The sequence below is a fragment of the Panulirus ornatus genome, chromosome 26, assembly GCF_036320965.1.
Source record: "Panulirus ornatus isolate Po-2019 chromosome 26, ASM3632096v1, whole genome shotgun sequence".
Taxonomy (NCBI): domain Eukaryota; kingdom Metazoa; phylum Arthropoda; class Malacostraca; order Decapoda; family Palinuridae; genus Panulirus; species Panulirus ornatus.
Genome location: NC_092249.1, coordinates 4,976,950 through 4,998,342, shown reverse-complemented (window position 1 = coordinate 4,998,342; position 21,393 = coordinate 4,976,950). Strand labels below are relative to the sequence as shown.

Genomic DNA, 21,393 nt, shown 5'->3' with positions numbered 1-21,393 from the left:
TCATTTCCAGCACATCCACCCTCCTCCGCACAACTCTATCCATAGCCCACGCCTCGCAACCATACAACATTGTTGGAACCACTATTCCTTCAAACACCCATTTTTGCTTTCCGAGATAATGTTCTCGACTTCCACACATTCTTCAAGGCTCCCAGGATTTTCGCCCCCTCCCCCACCCTATGATTCACTTCCGCTTCCATGGTTCCATCTGCTGCCAGATCCACTCCCAGATATCTAAAACACTTCACTTCCTCCAGTTTTTCTCCATTCAAACTTACCTCCCAATTGACTTGACCCTCAACCCTACTGTACCTAATAACCTTGCTCTTATTCACATTTACTCTTAACTTTCTTCTTTCACACACTTTACCAAACTCAGTCACCAGCTTCTGCAGTTTCTCACATGAATCAGCCACCAGCGCTGTATCATCTATTCTATTCTACTTTGCTTTGTCGCTGTTTCCCGCGTTTGCGAGGTTGCGCAAGGAAACAGACGAAAGAAATGGCCCCACCCACCCCCATACACATGTATATACATACACGTCCACACACGCAAATATATATACCTATACATCTCAATGTACACATATATATACACACACAGACACATACATATATACCCATGCACACAATGCACACTGTCTGCCTTTATTCATTCCCATCGCCACCTCGCCACACATGTAATACCATCCCCCTCCCCCCTCATGTGTGCGAGGTAGCGCTAGGAAAAGACAACAAAGGCCCCATTTGTTCACACTCAGTCTCTAGCTGTCACGCAATAATGCCCGAAACCACAGCTCCCTTTCCACATCCAGGCCCCACACAACTTTCCATGGTTTACCCCAAACGCTTCACATGCCCTGATTCAATCCACTGACAGCACGTCAACCCCAGTATACCACATCGATCCAATTCACTCTATTCCTTGCCTGCCTTTCACCCTCCTGCATGTTCAGGCCCTGATCACTCAAAATCTTTTTCACTCCATCTTTCCACCTCCAATTTGGTCTCCCACTTCTCCTCGTTCCCTCCACCTCTGAAACATATCCTTTGTCAATCTTTCCTCACTCCTTCTCTCCATGTGACCAAACCATTTCAAAACACCCTCTTCTGCTCTCTCAACCACACTCTTTTTATTATCACACATCTCTCTTACCCTTTCATTACTTACTCGATCAAACCACCTCACACCACATATTGTCCTCAAACATCTAATTTCTAGCACATCCCCCCTCCTCCGCACAACTCTACCTATAGCCCACACCTCGCAACCAATAACATTGTTGGAACCACTATTCCTTCAAACATACCCATTTTTGCTTTCCAAGATAACGTTCTCGACTTCCACACATTTTTCAATGCTCCCAGAACTTTTGCCCCCTCCCCCACCCTATGATTAACTTATGCTTCCATGGTTCCATCTACAACACTCCACTTCCTCCAGTTTTTCTCCATTCAAACTTACCTCCCAATTGACTTGTTCCTCAACCCTATTGTACCTAATTTCCTTGCTCTTATTCACATTTACTCTCAGCTTTCTTCTTTCACACACTTTACCAAAGTCAGTCACCATCTTCTGCAGTTTCTCACACGAATCAGCCACCAGTGCCGTATTATCAGTGGACAACTGACTCACTTCCCAAGCTCTCTCATCCACAACAGACAGCATACTTGCCCCTTTCCAAAACTCTTGCATTCACCTCCCTAACAACCCCATCCATAAACAAATTAAACAACCATGGAGACATCACACACCCCTGCCGCAAAGCCACATTCACTGAGAACCAATCACTTTCCTCTCTTCCTACATGTACACATGCCTTACATCCTCGATAAAAACTTCTCACTGCTTCTAACAACTTACCTCCCACACCATATATTCTTAATACCTTCCACAGAGCATCTCTATCAACTCTATCATATGCCTTCTCCAGATCCATAAATGCTACATACAAATCCATTTGCTTTTCTAAGTATTTCTTGCATACATTTTTCAAAGCAAACATCTGATCCACACATCCTCTACCACTTCTGAAACCACACTGCTCTTCCCCAATCTGATGCTCTGTACATGCCTTCACCCCCTCAATCAATACCCTCCCATATAATTTCCCAGGAATACTCAACAAATTCATACCTCTGTAATTTGAGCACTCACTCTTTGCCTTTGTACAATGGCACTATGCGAGCATTCCGCTAGTCCTCAGGCACCTCACCATGAGTCATACATACATTAAATAACCTTACCAACCAGTCAACAATACAGTCTTCCCCTTTTTTAATAAATTCCACTGCAATACCATCCAAACCTGCTGCCTTGCTAATATTCTATTACTTATCATTTTATGGGTTTGTGAAAGAATGAAATATGATATAAAGAGGAAAATTATAAAGAATACTGATCTTAACATATAATTTTGTAATTTTAAGTACAGTATTTCAACTGCTTTACTAAGATGCTGTAAGGAGCCCAAGAAAATCTAGAAATCTAGTCACCATAATCTTAACAAAAATTTAAAATTTTGTGAATAAGTTATGCTGGAGTTATCTATAGCATATTCATAACATTTTCAATGAAGTTCATTTTTTAAAGTCTATATTCATTTGTAACACATTTGGAAACAGGCAATGATGGTATAAGATTTTAAGAACATGCTAAAATTTCTCATATGTCTCCCACTTCCCAAGGATAGTTAGTTATGCACCTGTACATGACAGAGTATCAATTCTACACTGTCACTGAGGAATAAGCTCAGACAATTCTGCTTACCCATGGGTTGTAAGTTCAGAAAATTACTCCTATATTACAGTGTCCCATCAGCTCTATCATGTTTTTTCAAAGGAAATGGAGCTTGACATACGTTATCTCATTCAAAAATCCTAGACAGCAAATTTACTTACAGTATTTCAGAGGAACTTTCTTAGTGTGGCTGAATACTAAATCCCCTTAAGAACTTGCAGACAAAATATACTTACTGATGATAGTACTGTACTAATCTGAAAGGGTGTCAGTTGGTGACCACTCTCAGAAGAAGATAATACAAGTTTCCTTAAATGGTCCTTCTTCATGTTTTCAAGTAGCCATGGGCTAAGGTGTGCCATTAGGGATTCTGGTACCTTGGAGAAATCAAGGACATTATCGACCAGAGCAGCATCCATGGTAGTATCCATTAACGACATTGTCTGGAAGAAACTGAATCGTTAGCGAAATGCAATCATGCTATAGAATAAATTCTCATAACCTCGCTGGTACAAGAAAGCAAAGCATGTTATTAACTTTAAAAAAGGGTAACACAGCATAAGTGCCTACCCACAAAAATGAAGGATGATTAAATCCGTAAGAAAGGCCTGATAGGCCTGCTTCACTCATTCCATGGTCATGGAGTGATCCTTGCTTGGAAAGAAAGTTTTTCATTTTCAAATCTCAACTTTTCATTCATCCAACAGTTCTGAATCTTCTAAGGTTTGAAAATCTGACACTTGCATTGCTGTAAGCTACATTCAGAATTATATATTTGGGTTAGCCTTCTTTCATTTTTAAAGAAAAGTCTATGGATTTGGTAAGGATCAATCATTACATCCTGTAGCTATGAAAATTTTGGTATGTTTCTGATTAAATCTTGAGAACAGCTTTAGGCAGAGAAAATCTGAGACTAGTACCACAAATTATTTTTCAAACAATTCAACTTTAACAAAATTTGCTCTTATATGCATCATCAAATAATTACACAAGTTATATCTCATAAATGATGTTATGTAAAAAGTTTGAAACAACATTAATTTTCACATAATCATTTACTTAGAATGTATACTCTAGTGGTCACAATTAGGCATAATCTATGTGTACATAACTGATTCATACCATTATGATCACTACTGTAACATCCACTCTTTCCTGGAAACCTGTATTATGGGAATAGCTAAGCCTGCCTCTAAGAAACTAGGTGTCCTGTTTACATGTCAAAACTACTTTTCTTCTGAACAGTAGCTGTGTTTATACAAATGATTGATAGGTCCTTGTATGGAGTATTGTTCTCACATCTTGGGTGGTTCTAGTTCAGTATCCTTGCTTGACAGAGTTGAAAGTGGCCTGACTTTTAAACTGTTCCAGGATAACTTCCAAACCTGACCCTCTTGCCCTATGCTGCAATTTTGTATCTCTTTCCCTCTTCTATTGGCATCACTTTGGCTTTTGCTCCAGAGAGCTGGCTGCTTGTGCACCCCTACCACTAGCTAGACTATACAATACTCTGCAAGTTGCTGTGCCACATGATTTCTGTGTGGCCACAGACAACTCAAGGTGGACCATTTTGGAAATCTCTACCTTCTCATGTCTTTCCCATTTCATATTTATCTCTTTCAAAGTACCAATCTTAACTGATCTATCTTTTCAAGACAATAAATTTCTTCAAAAATATTTGCCATTTCCTGCATTAACAAGGTAGCATCAAGAACAGGCGACTGAGCCTTAGAAGAAAAAATCCTCACTTGACCCCCTTGTTTCTTCTTTTGGAAAAGTAAAATAAGAAGGAAGGCTTCTTAACTCCCATCCTCCCATTCCCTTTAATAGCATTCTATGACATGTAGGGAATATTTGGGCAGTATAACATACAAAGAGTATATTCTGATTAAGGTTCCTCCCCATCCATGCCTTAGGAAGGGAGACCATTATGAGACCAAGAAGGGGCCCCAAAGTTAAGTCCCCCCTCCAGTCAACGAGCCCTACATAAATATGACTTCTGATGAAACAGGAAAAGAATCATGCGATGCTCTTGTTGCAAAGTAAATTCTTAGTATCATGACCTAACACCTAAAAAGTTAACAGAACTATGGGTGATGTTAACCAATTTCTTATTCCTAGAAGACTCACCTTGGAAAGGGATTCTGCCCCCTGCATCATGGCAATACTCCTAGAAGCATCATTTAGCAAAGTGTTCAATAGCTTTCTTGTTGCTGCCTTCTTCAAGAAGCAAGCTGGAGCTCTGGTAAAAAGTGAGCTACCTGTAAAAACAGATATCCATAACCCATGAATAACTCTGTCTCTAAAGCTGTCTCATGAAATCAGTGTATTAAGCAAGAATTCCTTATTTGAGATGAAAAAGTGTGATCTGTGACAAATGTGCCTTCAGTTCATCTAAATACTTAAGTAGGAATAAGAGCTGCTAATTAATTTTGGTCACGGTAACTCAGTGTGGGTAATTTTCAGTCCAGTTTTATGAAATCAGTGTGACCAATATGAAATAAATTCAATACTGTATTTCTGTTCTACATTAGGTGAATTTGATGCTTCTGTTACATTAATTCATCTAATTCATACATGAAACTTTGCACTCTGTATTTCTAATGAAGTATTTAGAAGTAGAAACTTTTAATACAACTCTTGTGTTTAGCAAAACAAATGCGTATTTGGAAAAATAAAAATCAAATATTGGAGAGGTTTTCATCTTCCATGAAAAAAATAAAGGACAAGCAATGATAAAAGCATGTGTGAACGTATCAACTAGAATCATCTTAAGGCTTGCGGGCTTCAGAACTTGTTTTTCATGAGCCTAAAGTTCTTTAAGGCTATCAAGCTTGATAATAGTGATGGTTAAGCCTATCCCTTAAGTTAATTCAGGGCATTTGTTAAAAATGTAGCAAGGTATGCATGAATATTTGAAATAAAAAAGAAAAAAGGAACTCTTAAGACAGGAAAAGGAAGAAGCACAAGAAAAGATGTTAGCAAAAGAAAAGGAGAAATTGAAGAAAGTATATCTTTGAAAGATCAAGAAAAGGCTTTGTTGATAAAGATGGCAATAGGTGAAGGAAATGAAAAATGGTATGGAGCTGGTACCATAGAAAAAGGGGATAAAAAGTTGATGATAGACAGTGGTCAGTATAAAAATTTCCACATGCAATAAAGAAACTTCAATAATCCATCCAATCTGTAGAACACTGAGAAAAAAAAATTGCAGGATATCATCAAATATCATCCATGACTTTCCTCACACCATAGAAAGTAGAATCTGAGGAACACTCACTAATCTCACTATTCACTCAAACATCTAACCACTCTTGGCATCATACCCAACACATGTATGACACCCTCAAAGCATATATATATATACCTGTCCAAGACAACCACATGTTTACCAAATGGCGTCCTAGCTTTGTCTCTTCGATGTATATCAACTGACTGTTATATTTCTCTCTTGTGCCTCCCCTGATGATGTGATTATTACATGAAAATGCACTTGGGAACTTATCGTGTTTCATTTTCCATGTGGACTCATAGGAATATACACATGTATATATTCATCCTTCCTTGCCTTCATCCATTCCTGGTACCACCCTGCCCCACAGGAAATAGCATCGCCACCCCGTGTTAACAAGGTAGGGCCAGGAAAACAGATAAAAAAGGCCACATTCGTTCACACTTGGTCTCCAACTGTCATGTGTAATGCACCAAAACCACAGCTCCCTATCCATATCCAGGCCCCACAGACCTTTCCTACTAAGCTCTGAAATTTGATTAGTGAATCATCCACAAACTTAACTATCTGCATTGACAAATCCATCAATATCAAACAATTACACAATGGAAAAAAGAAAAATTCCCAAAAAAGACCCCTAAGACATGAAGGACACCCTGTTCAGAGCCCCGGCCCAACATCATACCTAACATGTTAATCCTACCATTTCATGTGTAACTAACTCAATCATATGAAAACAAAACTTTTTTACCTCAAATTTCTACTTCTACATCCATGACAACACCTCTCCTACAGAAAGAAAAAGTATTATCACATCCACAATCATCTTAAAACCTAATCCATCCACCTACTCCAAACATAACTATGAAAGTAACCTCTCATAATAAATCACAGTCCACTTTGGCAAACTCCAAACTCCTTCCCTATACCTAAATTAGTACAAAGAGCAAATAGAGAAAGTCCAGAGAAGGGCAAGAACAACATGATTAAAGAACCAAGTCACAGGGAAAGGTCACAAGCCTAAAATATGCCCACATTGGAGAACAAGAGTAAGGGATGACATGATCACAATCTTTAAGATTTTAATTCAGACTGATGTCATAAATGGTAAACAACCCTTCGAAGGAGGCAGGAGTAGGACAGCTAGAAAACTTAGCATGAAATTATGCAAGAAACATTAAAAAAAATGTAAAGAAGTACTTTTATGGGATAAGAGGGGCAACTGAATAGAATAAAATAAATGAAGACGATGTTAATGCAAAAGCACACATAAATTAAAGGCATTGTCCGATAGTAGCAAATGTAACTGCAGATGGAAGTGGAAGTGAGTCACAGGGTTGAGGAGGGGGCGAAGGTTCTGGGAGCGATGAAAAATCTGTGGAAGGAGAGAATGTCATTTCGGAGAGCAGATGTGGATATGTTTGAAGGCTCTATGGGTGTAAAACTCCCTCCAAATACCGTACAAATTGGTAATTACATGCCAACAATAAGCTCTAGTTAACTCAAAATGAACTCAACCCATGCTTCTATTATACACCTGCCACCACAATAACCAGTTGGTCAGCAACAGATATCTGGGAGTGACAGGTAGATGTTTTTGGATACCTGATATCCATCAGCTTTATAAATATGTAAACTTGAGGTTATGAAAGTAACACTAACTCACCAAATCACTCCTATCTTTTTTAACCATAAACAAGTTTCTCATGACAGCGAGAGTAGATGTGAGTGAATGAGGCCATTATGATGCTCCTAGTGCTACCTTGCTAATGCAAGAAATGACAGACTTGCATGACAAAAACAAGTTCTCAATCTATTCCCTCATATATGTGCTAGGTTCATACAAAAGACACCATTGTTACTGTATCTACTATGCAAGGCTCACATATAAGAAGCCATTCATTATTCCTGAGTCTTTTACATTCCAACTTACACTCAGAGACCATCATAAGGTAAACAAGAAGAAGTGGCTACACACCCATAGCTTCAATTTCTGCCTTGGTGATGTTTTCTGGGATCTTGTTCTTTAATTCATCTTTCAGTACTAACATAGAATCCTGGAAAAAATAAAAATTGACTAAGAGGTACAATGATCATGGCACTACCACATTACTCACAGACTTTACATAACTTAACCTAGATGCCTTCAACCAACCACAACCTCACACCAGCATAATATTAGTGGCAACAGACATCAATAAAGTATTTAAAAAATCCCCATCACATTTTCATAAAACAATACTTGACACCATCTGACCAAAGCATGAGCATGTCTAGGTTTCTTTGAATGTTTTCATGACACAAGACTACTAAATTCTCCCTTACGTTTCATCAGCATTCAAACACATTCATGTATAATCGCAGTCTTTCTGGAAAGTTTCACATAGAGCATGAGCAGCACTGGAACCATGACTAAAACCTCCAGGAGGCTATTAACAACTCTAAACTAATTTGAGAATCAATCTATGATGAGAAGTTTTGTTTCTTTCCTTTTAAGTAACTTTCTTTTTACCTATCTTTCAATTCATTCACTGTGTTCTCCCTATTAATGCTTGCCTGTAAGAGGTTTTTGGTTGTCCAAGAGCACACAATCCACCCACCTATGTACATATCATTATACATATCTTCCCTCTAAATCTGATATGTCTCTCACGTTGGCAATATCTCCTTTGTCAAAGTCATTCATTATATTTTTTGGTAATATTCTTCTCCAATTCCCCTATTACTTAACTAGGGCATGTGAAATGTCTGCAGTAAACCATGGAAAGGTCTGTGGTGCCTGGATGTGGATAGGGAGCTGTCATTTCAGTGCATTACAAATGACATCTAGAAACTGAGTGTGAACAAATGTGGCCTTTCTTGTCTGTTTTCCTGGCACTGCCTTGCCGAAGCAGGAGGTAGCAATGCTGTTTCTTGTGTTGTGGAGTAGTGCCATGAATGGATGAAGGCAAGCAAGTTATGAATATGTACATGTGTATATATGTATATGTCTGTGTATGTGTATGTATATGTATGTATGTACTTATGTTTATATGTATATGTCTGTGTGTATGGGCGTTTATATATATCTATATGTGTATACGAGTGGATGGGCCATTCTTCATCTGTTTCCTGGTGCTACCTCGCTGACGCAGGAAACGGTAATCAAGTATGATGAAAAAAATAAATTTCCAATATTTACGAACTAAACTTAACACAGATACTAGCTGGCCATTCAGTTCATTTTCCCTATCTCCTTTCTTAAAAGCAGGCATATTTTCTTTCACTCCCTTGGTACTGATTCCTTTTTGATGAAGTTTCTTAATGAGATTTCAAGTGACCTGTTTAGTGTTGTAGGAAACTTCTTGAGGTAACAAGATGAGAGTTCACTATTGAGGACATGTGCCTAATATGGATCTAAAACCCTCAAGAGCATATTCATATCTTGTCTAACAGAATCAATGTTTCCCATGGTATTTTTCTCATCTAATCTTGTTAATATTGGTGTTAAAATGTTGTCAAGTATGAAAATACTTTAATATGTAGCTTTATGCCCATTACATATTTCCTCTTCTGTTTCTGCAAACAATCCTCTGAGTCTTCAGCCTGATACTTTGCTTTTCAGTTTACTGATTTTATGAAATTTGTAATGCATTAGAACCAACTGGTAATTCAGTGCTTCTTAAGTTGTATGAAAAAGATATATAAAAGCTTTAAACTAGTTAGACTTTATATTCTCGCTTTCTTCAAAGATACTTAACACCTAATAGTATTTCTCTAAAAGTAAGTTTTCATTTAACAATTTACTCCCATAAATTTATGGAATAGTTTTGTTTTGTTTGGAAGTATATACTCGTACGTCAATGAATGTGTATATACTTGTAAGTGAATGAATGTAAGAGAATATGTATCCATATGAAACTAACCCACTGTTCTTATGAATGTCTCTGATAGTTCTAAAGAATCTGTTCCTATAGAGAGCCAGTATCTACCTCTACCTCTGATTTTTGTATCTCTTCCACATCCCTTTTCTCCTTCTAGAGAGATCCTCCTTAACATCTTCAAAGCATTTCTACTTCTCTAGGCAACCTCCTTTCTCAGAAACCTCCCAAGGAGTCTTTCTCACATCCTCTAAGGATGGTCAGATTCCCAAAATGTCCATAAAGCACTCTTCTGTTCTTATGATCAAGATCTATCATTTTCATTCTTCCAGAGTTTTTCCTCATATGCACCACATGAACTCCATCCTTCCCCAGTTACTTTCCCATAAACCTTATTTCTTATCTCAACACTATCACAGAGCTTACCTTTGCCTTGATGTTATCACTCATGTCCTTAGCATTAGCAATGAGTTCAGACTTGAGGCTGGCATCCTCCAATGCAGCTGCAGACAGGTCACTAGGCATCACATATTTCTTCAAGTTGCCCAAGCCATCATACCATGTTTTGGCCTTGAAGCATAGTTATGAAGTCATGGCACTTATTTACAATACATAAATATACTGCTACGCTGAAAGACATAATAGTGGGTATGTGATTATGGTTCAGGGATCCAAGGTGAATACTAATGTTAGGAACTAGTAAGAGTTTTTCCTCAGAAAAAAGTTTTGCAAACCTGGTTAAGTGTTCTTGCTTCAAGTAAATCATTAACAACTTTCCAATCTGTCCCAACTGTGTAGCAAAATTTTATATCCTCACTTACCTGTGTAGTATATTTTATTGCTGATGTACTTTATGCATCCATCTATCAATCACCTTTATTCATTCCTAATACCATGGGGTGTATCAAGAACATTCAGCTTCTGAAATCCCTCATAAACATCTTCAACCTATTCCCACAGTGATAAAATGAAACATGGACTGCAACACTTTTACAATAAAGTGCTTTTTATTTTATACCTTATACACTAAGTTTTTCCTTCAAGTCGGATTTGTGTCTCCACTCACACCACCTCCATACATAAAATGTATCCACTGCTTCCAAACATCCCTAACCCTGATCAATTTTCTTACTGCATACATCCATTTCATCCATGATTTATACACTAAGTTTTTCCTTCAAGTTGGATTTGTCTCCACTCACACCACCTCCATACATAAAATGCATCCACTGCTTCCAAACATCCCTAACCCTGATCAATTTTCTTACTGCATACATCTATCTCATCCATGATTTATATTTCCTTGACCAGCCTATCATCTGCTATACATTCTACATGACCATAACATCATGCACTCATCCATGCACCTTTCGAAAGATTACTTCATATCATCTATCTGTCTCATATCATCATTTTCTTTTCCATTTCATCTATCCACTTATGTCCAGCTATACTATGCAAGATCTCTATGAGATACTCGCCAAATACAGCAATATCCCTGAGGTAGCTAAACTATCTGGATGCTACAGCCAAGAGAACTGTACATACAAAAAAACATAAAAGTTTAGATGAACAAGAAATGCAATAGCATATGCAGAGAAAAAAAATCACATGTATCCAAAAAGCATGTGTTACAGTGACCAAGAAAATTTAAGAACCATCTTTCAACTACACATAGAGCATGTGCTACAAGGTAAAATAAAATTTTAGCATTATTCCCAAGATGAAATATAAATTGAGAGCAAGGAAGCAAGGAGTACAAGACTGCTTACATAATGAGGGATATAACAACAGATGACTATTATTCATTTGTGAAGTATATTTTTCAAGAACAAGACAAAATATAGCAAACACCATAATAATGGATGAAGAGTAATGATAAACAAATTAATGTAATACAAATGAAAGAGAGTGATGACAAAGAAGTAAAAAAATGTAAAAATCCCTTCAATAATGCCAATGAAACTGAAATAAAACCAGATGACATGAAGAAGATATAAGAAAAATCAGAAAAGAAAAAGATAAGAAGAGGTACAGAGAAAATCATCTCCTAATAGAAGACAATGAAAATGATGAACTAGTAAGGAGTGAGAATAATGATAAAAGAATAAGGAACCCACCTACTCACGGTTGCACCTTGAGTGAAAAGTCTCCTTTCGAGAGGTTATATCAATGGAAGCACGGTCTCGTCAAAGGAATTCTCACTCCAGAGGAGTCTACAACTCCCTATTACTGGATGCTGTGCAGCCTTAGGCTGCAAAAACCTTTAGAAAGGTCTTTCAGAAAAACTGGTCTTGTAATTATCAATAAATCTATTTCAGAGTAAGATGCAAATATAAAGAAGAATGTTGACATAAATAACCCATACTGTGCAAAGTTTAATGTAATTTTGGAAGCCTTAATACAAGAGAATACAATGAACAAAACTACATGGAAAATACAGGGGCAGTCTTGCAATCCAGGACTTAAAAAAATGGTTTCAACATACCAATTCTAAATAAAAATAATGTAAGTGTTTGTAATGGCCACTTCAATTGCTTAGCAGACACTGCACCATTCTGAGGCATGTGATTTGCATTTTTTCATAATTCTGTCCTGCATATGTAATTATAATGTATTCAAATGACCACCAAGCAGCCCCTAGTGTTCTTATTATAAAAACTGTTAGCATACTTTGCTCTGAATTGCAAAGAAAGTTGACTTATTTAAGAAACTTAAGGAAAGTAATTTGTGATGAAGCTCAAAGTTGATTATTATGTCAGTACTTTAAGAATCTATGAGAGAGAAAATATCAATTTTTTTTGCAGACTCACAAAATAGTATTCACTCCATCCTACCACCTCCAATTTGGTCTCCCCTATTTCCTCGTCCCCTCCACTTCTGACACATAAATCCTCGTCAACCATTCTCACTTATTCTCTCCAGACCCTTTTCATTTCTCTCAAATACTCATAATTACAAATTACAGTTCATAAAAGCTATATGTAACATAAGTCTTCATGACAAGTAAAGTGAAATTCTTGACTTACTTCATTTTTGCCCATGGAGTGGCACCCCTCTGCCCTGCAGAGCATCTTCTTCCAAGCATTAGCTGTGCTGGACTCCTCCTTTCCAAACGTCAACTGTAGGAAGATGATGAATCTACTATTCTGTTATTACAGAAGTATTTCTTCACAGCTTTTGTAACTTGTGTATAATTACTTATCTATAATTACCTACTTTTACATTAGGAGGAGAGAAACTGACAATTGTGGAGCCCCTTCTGTGGTGCTTCTATATCAAAAACTTTTAAATCTTTGTAATCAAAAAGCAATCACCATTTACTTGCTCAGACCATTCCAACCATCCTCTGCCCTTACAAACCTCCTTCCCAGCTTCTGATCATGACCCCTGATAAGTATGGTCTTATACCTTATGAAGAACTATTTACCACATGATAGATATTCAATAGTGATATCACTATTCACATTAAAAATAAAATGTTAAAGGATGTATACAAATGAGTATGTTAACTAAGATGGCTATGGTAAAGTGCGGAAGTTATGACATAAATTCACTTGTAAAGGAATTGGAGGGATGGGGTATGAAGGAGGTACAGTGGACGAGTGAGCCTCGTGATACAAATTCACTTATAACATTTACTATTATCTATAGGTACTATCCATACACATTTGAACATGTCTATAATGCTATTTACAATATTTTTTCATCTTTGATCGCCATATCCAGCATTAGCAAGGTATTGCCAGGAATAGATGAAGAAAAGCCACATCCATTCTCTGTCTGTCATTAGCTCATTTTACTGATATCATGTCAACCCTAGTACACATTATTCCACTTCACTCTCTCCCATGCACACCTTTCACCCTCTTGCATGTTCAGGCCCTGATCACTCAAAATCTTCTTCATTCCATCCTTCCATCTCCTTATTGTATATATATATATAATTCTACACTTCAGAATCGCTTTCAAAGAATAGCAGACTCTGATAAAGCACCTATACTAACCATAGTGAAACCTAACAGCCATACCAAAGTCCAATGGGTGCTTTGATGTTTTAGGGTTAAGGGTTTGATGTAGTCAGTTACCTATTTGTACTCAACATGGAGGGAATTTTAAACAATGGGGCCTCATCTCTTGACCATTCTCTATTTTTTTTACAACTTTTTAAATTTCTGTAAATTTTTAATATTCTACATATCCTATCCAGTTTATCCATCACAGTTTATATATTTATTTATTTTGCTTTGTCGCTGTCTCCCGTGTTTGCGAGGTAGCGCAAGGAAACAGACGAAAGAAATGGCCCAACCCACCCCCATACACATGTATATACATACACGTCCACACACGCAAATATACATACCTATACATCTTAATGTACACATATATATACACACACAGACACATACATATATACCCATGCACACAATTCACACTGTCTGCCTTTATTCATTCCCATCGCCACCTCGCCACACATGGAATACCATCCCCCTCCCCCCTCATGTGTGCGAGGTAACGCTAGGAAAAGACAACAAAGGCCCCATTCATTCACACTCAGTCTCTAGCTGTCATGCAATAATGCCCGAAACCACAGCTCCCTTTCCACATCCAGGCCCCACACAACTTTCCATGGTTTACCCCAGACGCTTCACATGCCCTGATTCAATCCACTGACAGCACGTCAACCCCGGTATACCACATCAATCCAATTCACTCTATTCCTTGCCCGCCTTTCACCCTCCTGCATGTTCAGGCCCCGATCACTCAAAATCTTTTTCACTCCATCTTTCCACCTCCAATTTGGTCTCCCACTTCTCCTCGTTCCCTCCACCTCCGACACATATATCCTGTTGGTCAATCTTTCCTCACTCATTCTCTCCATGTGCCCAAACCATTTCAAAACACCCTCTTCTGCTCTCTCAACCACACCCTTTTTATTACCACACATCTCTCTTACCCTTACATTACTTACTTGATCAAACCACCTCACACCACACACTGTCCTCAAACATCTCATTTCCAGCACATCCACCCTCCTCCGCACAACTCTATCCATAGCCCACGCCTCGCAACCATACAACATTGTTGGAACCACTATTCCTTCAAACATACCCATTTTTACTTTCCGAGATAATGTTCTCGACTTCCAAACGTTCTTCAAGGCTCCCAGGATTTTCGCCCCCTCCCCCACCCTATGATTCACTTCCGCTTCCATGGTTCCATCCGCTGCCAGATCCACTCCCAGATATCTAAAACACTTTACTTCCTCCAGTTTTTCTCCATTCAAACTTACCTCCCAATTGACTTGACCCTCAACCCTACTGTACCTAATAACCTTGCTCTTATTCACATTTACTCTTAACTTTCTTCTTTCACACACTTTACCAAACTCAGTCACCAGCTTCTGCAGTTTCTCACATGAATCAGCCACCAGTGCTGTATCATCAGCGAACAACAACTGACTCGCTTCCCAAGCTCTCTCATCCACAGTTAAAATGTAAAATTACTTCTTCATATCTGTTTTAATATTTTTTTCCTGATTTCATGTTATTTGTTATTTCTACATCTTTTGAAGAACTGTTCACTGTCCACATCATTGATCTGTTTTAAAATTTTAAAGGCTATGGTCATTTCACCCCACATGTATACATGTTTACCTGTTTATTAATGAGTTTAGGAGCTTTGCAAATGTGGATACAGTACCAACTAATATGTGTACTAATTTGTGGATGTCCGTTTTTATGGGGCTGCATGAATGTTATGCCTAATTACCTTGATTATATCATTCTTAGCATCCCTGACGAATTCATCACCAACATTATTGATGACATCATCCATGAGGTTGGCCAAACCCCCAATATCTGTCAAATTAGCAGTGTTCCATGATGAGATAGCTCCATGAGTTTTCCGGTAGACTGCCCTGTTTGCTTCCTGCAGGTCACTTTCTTCAGGACAGGATGGAAGTGGTTTTGGCTTCTGGCAGTCTTTGATGATCTGCTTCCTGTATGAGGGGTAACCAAGTTACTTATGAGATATTTACTTTCCCATCAATACTATTTTGGCATATGAGCTGCTTTTTCATTAAAATCATTCTCCACTTCTGTGCTGGGTTGCGTCCTGATCATTTACCACCCTAATTCTATCACAATCAATAAAATCAAGTTATTCCTTACTCTTTCACTTTTACTCATTCCTGACAAATCTTTATCTGTCTTAAAGGTGATAACATATGCTAAAAACATGGCTATTCAGGCACATTCTTGGGTGCATTAATTACTTAAAACACTTACATCCCTAATGTCTGTTCCCATGAAACAATAAGTTGGCTGCCACAATCCATCAATAAATAATTATCATCCACAATGATGCTTTTCTGATATATGCTTTTTCACACCCTTAAACTTAATTTTGGTCTTCCTCTGTGCCTATTTACATATAGTAAATTCAATAAAATCTCATCTATTTTATGCACAACCAAACTTTTCTCACATTCATCTAGCATTTACTTTATCAACCAGACCCTTCATATCACACTGCCTCCTTCTCAATACCCTTATTTTTCTGTCTATATCTCTGATGCCCATTCCCTTCGGGAATTCCAACCAAGGGGGTGGCCATGGCAAAAGAGTCTCTGTAATTGGTGAACTCCAGTGCCACTTCTAAGCATTTACTGAACAACTACTAGCTCCTAATGCGCCTACTAATGTTCCAACCTACTACTTCGAACTATTGCTCGTACCATTTTGCCAAAAGGCTGGGCTAGCACATAGCACTCACCACAAAAAAAAGTCTTAGTGTTAGGAAGAAGGAGTTGTATGAGTTAAGTGCTGTCAAGTATTATTTGTGACAAAGAGAGACTGTATGTTTGTGGAGAAAGTCAGCAGTTCCATGTATGGATGAGTCAGAAAAGAAACACAACTACGAGGGTCAAAGGAGTTCAGTTTGACAACAACTGAAGTGCTGGCTTACTCTGTAGTTGTCACTGACTCTCCCAGTATCTAAGTGGGTAGTACTGTTAATACCTTATTTTTCACCCTATCCATTTGCAACACCTGACTCATCTGCCTGAACTCTCAAAGGCCCATGCTTCATGGGTCAAAATCAGAGCAGCTTAAACCTGATTTGGCAGCAAAGCTTATTAAAATTAGTAGTCTACACATCAGTTCAATATTATCCTTCAAGTTTCATTAATTTTCATGGGTTTCAACAATGGCTCTAATACATTACCTTTTGGTTTATCATCACTACTGAATCTATTGCACAAACACCCACAGTTACTAACTTTCTTGTTATCTCTTTATTTCATATTCTGACTTCTTATTCACAAGCAAAACATATTGGTTTGATCTGCATTCAAGTGCAAATTGTTTTCGTACACATTTCTTACACTGCAATACTTCCAATAACACTTTTCCTTATTTTCATTTGAACCCTTACTTTTAGTCCCTCCTTTCATTGTCAGTAACAACCACTCCCACTCCACTAGCAAAACACGCATGACAAACATAGTAACATATGCATCCTTGCCTATTTCCAGCATTAATCTTTAGGTATGATTTAATCCACAGTTACTTAAAAAGTCTGTTTTATTCATCTTACTCCTCATGATACATGCAGTGCTATCATAACTGCATCTGCCTAACACTACAGAATTGCTTTGCTTCATTCTTTCAGCACTGCACAAGAATATGCACCATATCACATTGTTGTCCTACAGCATCACACCAATTACTAAATTCATCCAATGAACATCACCATTTTTCATTTCCCAAGACATTTTCTTTTTTTTTCCACACTTATCTCAAACATACTCATTCATGTCACTTCTCTTTGTTCATACCAAGAGTTTTGTATCTTTTATTGATAATCTTAGGGGCTTCCTCAAAATGTCAATCTAATAACATTTAACTACAGAGCTCTTCTGCATCTTCTCCAAACAATTTACCTTACTTTTCTGTTTTCTTATTCCATTTCAAAATGCTGTATCATTCTATCTTCCTCATAAACAGCATATTACTCAAACACAACAGTCTACCTTTCCACTGTTTCTGACCACCATGCTTGCTACCATTATCTGGCCAACACAATGGTTTCTCCTGTAATGTTATTCTTCCTCACCAAAGGAAAGCACGTAAAAGTAATGTTAAAAGTAGATGGAACATAAGAGAATGAGAGAGAAGTTGGGAGAGTTTGCTGGATTTGTATAGAAGACAATTTTTGAATCATGACCTCTTGTTAGATACATCTCAGCCCTGCAAAATATGGTGAATGACTGTAGAAGAGTATGTATGGTATACTTTTTAGGATCCTTGGTGAGTTGCTGATACAGAAAAAGTATCACATGGAACAGAAATAGCAAAAATATCACAAAACACTAGGGCAAGAGAGCAAAAGTTGCATCACTCGACTTTCAGTACGGTTGCGTAACTGAAGCAGCAAATTGTGTCACCTGACACCTAAGACTTAACTATGCTGCCATAAGTGAGTAGTGGAATAAGTACTGCAAATAAAACCTTACACATGAAAGCCTATGTTAAACAGTAATCACTGGATTTTATTTACAGAGACCGTACTTAGTTTTTCATACAGTCACAAACACTTAATTACTTTTTCATACAATCACAAACACCTAATTACTTTTTCATACAATCACAAACACTCTCACTCTTTCCCTACCTTATTGCATGTACTTAAAGCTCCTTGAATACATTTCTGTAAATACTTACATCTTCATGAGGGCAGTCTTGTTCTCAATCTTATCAAGACAGATTGGTAACCGCATAGCAATGGGGCCCAGGTCAGCAATGTTTGTGGCTGACCAACGATCAGGTTTACCCAGCCTGGTCATCAACGTAACCACATCACTCTGAGTAAGCTGCCAACACAAAAAGATTGATACACACCAAATTTCTTAGTATCCCCTTTCAATTAGGGGTATCCCCTATATGTTTCCTATCTCTCGAGCAGTATATTCTAAAATCATGCCTTTTGATATTCTCTGTTCTTTTTATACTGTATTTCTAATTCCTAATCTTCCCCTATTCCCCATATTTATAATTCCAACTAAAAACAATATCTACAATTTCTTCTAACTTTTGTAAATTCTACCAATATCTCTAATGTGTATATATGTATATGTCTGTGTGTGTATATATATGTGTACATTGAGATGTATAGGTATGTATATTTGTGTGTGTGGACGTGTATGTATATACATGTGTATGTGGGTGGGTTGGGCCATTCTTTCATCTGTTTCCTTGCGCTACCTCGCTAATGCGGGAGACAGCAACAAAGCAAGATAAAAAAAAAATAAATAAATAATCTCTAATTCCTACAACCATAAGTCCTTTCTTTAAAAATATCAAATTCCTACATGTATTTCTCTTTTTCTAGTATTCTCCTTTCAGCACTATCTCTCTTCTTCTCTAATGTATAATTTTTTCAGCGTGATACTCTTCCTCTCTGTCATTCTTAATTTCTTTGGATATATTTTTTCTCATATCCTCCATTATGCCATTTTTATTCTTGTAACCTCCTTTTACCCCAGTAGACTTCCCTCATCCCATACCATTCCCCATGACTATGAGGGAAGTCAAGTGGGTAAATCTAAATTCCAACACTCCATCTTGATGTAGAGAATGTATAAGAATGTACATACTACCATGTATTAAAGAATATCATCTGTGAAGTTCTGGTTATTTTCATGTCATTACAAATAGTGAAGTAAAAGTAGAGAACTTAAATATGAATTAAATCACATACATAGCACTAGACTGAAGGAAAGAATGTACATCAAAGGGCAAGAATTTTATCCCAACAGTGATACCTCCCAAACTTGTTTACGTACAGGACACTCCTCTTATGAGAAACTTGCATTTATGAATGACACTCTCAGGCATCTTGAACAAAGAAGCTTGCATGTATGAATGGCACTCTCAGGTGTCTTGAGCAAACACCTACAGTGCCGTAAACTAAGAACACAGCAAAAAGAGTATGTCCTCTTACCAACTGGGGAGCAAAATTTTTTTTAAATATGTTTACAAAAGAATACTCTGCTGTGTTGTACATATATAACACATCAGGAATATGTGGAATATGATGTTAAGGCAGAATAGCTTAATGTAATTAAGACTGGAGACAGCATAATGTAGAATGATACCTCCTGAATGAAATGGAAACAAAGTATCAGTAATATGTGGGAAAACACAGTGGTGGAGGACAGGTTCATCATCACTGATTCTTTGTTGTCATTATATGCCCTCAATATCCTGAGACTTGACTTTAGCATATTTGTCTCTGAAGTCAAATATGAATGTGTGAACATTACTGGTGAAGGAATTCAAATCAAATTGTCATGTGTTTCCTCTCTTATAGGTACTGAAATGCATGTTAAAGTTGGCACATTAGTCAAATCAGCACTAGACAGAGGCTGCTGAAAACAACACTGGGCTATCAATTATAGGTCTTACACTGTAATTAGGAGGGCACTAACAAAGCTACCTGAGGCAAACATTGAGTGCAAACTATTATAATACTTCTTACAAAAAGCATATCACTCTCTTCCCTGTGTTTGTAACATATGTACTCACAAACATAATACTGACTGTATATGTTACAATAAAAGTTTTTGTGAGACAATGCAATAATATAGTTAAGTGTAAGGCAGTGATTTAAAGGAAAAAATCAGCCGTACCCTAAGACAATGATTCTTATAATCATATATTAGGCATTCATAGATTCAAGGGATAAACTTAACCTAAAACACATTACAGACTGTTGGAGCAGTGCAAAATAGCTGTGGTTTCAGTAACTACATCTACCTAAGAGGTTACATGTATAAGGAAGCAAGGGATATAGTCATTTGATATGTAATATCATTCATAAGATATGAGTTTTAATGACATTAAGTGTATAACATAAGCAGTTAAGTAGATATAAAAATCTTAACAAATTACTAAACAAAGCCTTCTACACAAATTGAAGCACTTCTCCATATTCACACTGCATGCTAAGTTTATATAATGAAACTAAAATCATTCACATCTCTCAGCTCATATATAGCTTATATGTAATACAAATAATAGAAATTAATTTCCCTGGCATCCTCACCAATAACAAGTTCATTCACTAAGTATGTCCTTCTGTTTTCCAGTCTACATCATCTTCTTGTACTGTTCTTTCTTAAATACTACCACAGATTTTTCTCATCTATCTAAGGCCTACCGTTCATCCTACATGGCCATAATGTGCATCATACTCATGAAGTACTTATGGCCAAGTAACTATAACATTCTTCTCTAAACCCTATGGTCACCTGATGAAAGCCCAGCTTCAAACTAGTTTATGTGGGATGTACTGAGTCAACCTAGCTTCAAATGGACACCATCTCATCATAAGCTGGCTAAGCTAATAGTAACCAGACACATTACTGACCACGTTACTCCCATGTTTCTAAGGTAAAGAATTTTGTGTGTTAACACCACACTATCTCTTATGGACTTTCTAGGCCTGAAAGGAGAGGACTAATTTTTTCATACATATTTGCCATTTCCCACATTAGC

At 37.4% G+C, this 21,393-nt stretch overlaps 1 protein-coding gene across 3 annotated transcripts in view; it reads right to left on the bottom strand.

The window, feature by feature from the left end:
- The window catches only part of LOC139757416 (uncharacterized), a 79,351-nt gene that overhangs the window by 37,193 nt on the left and 20,765 nt on the right, over positions 1 to 21,393 (bottom strand). For all 3 annotated transcript variants that reach the window (XM_071677898.1, XM_071677899.1, XM_071677900.1), the window contains 7 exons: positions 18,559 to 18,707; positions 15,605 to 15,833; positions 12,862 to 12,954; positions 10,259 to 10,402; positions 7,951 to 8,029; positions 4,871 to 5,001; positions 2,977 to 3,183 (listed from right to left, as the gene is read on the bottom strand). In XM_071677898.1, the coding sequence (XP_071533999.1) occupies positions 2,977 to 3,183; positions 4,871 to 5,001; positions 7,951 to 8,029; positions 10,259 to 10,402; positions 12,862 to 12,954; positions 15,605 to 15,833; positions 18,559 to 18,707 (1,032 nt within the window). The remainder of the gene's footprint in view (positions 1 to 2,976; positions 3,184 to 4,870; positions 5,002 to 7,950; positions 8,030 to 10,258; positions 10,403 to 12,861; positions 12,955 to 15,604; positions 15,834 to 18,558; positions 18,708 to 21,393) is intronic.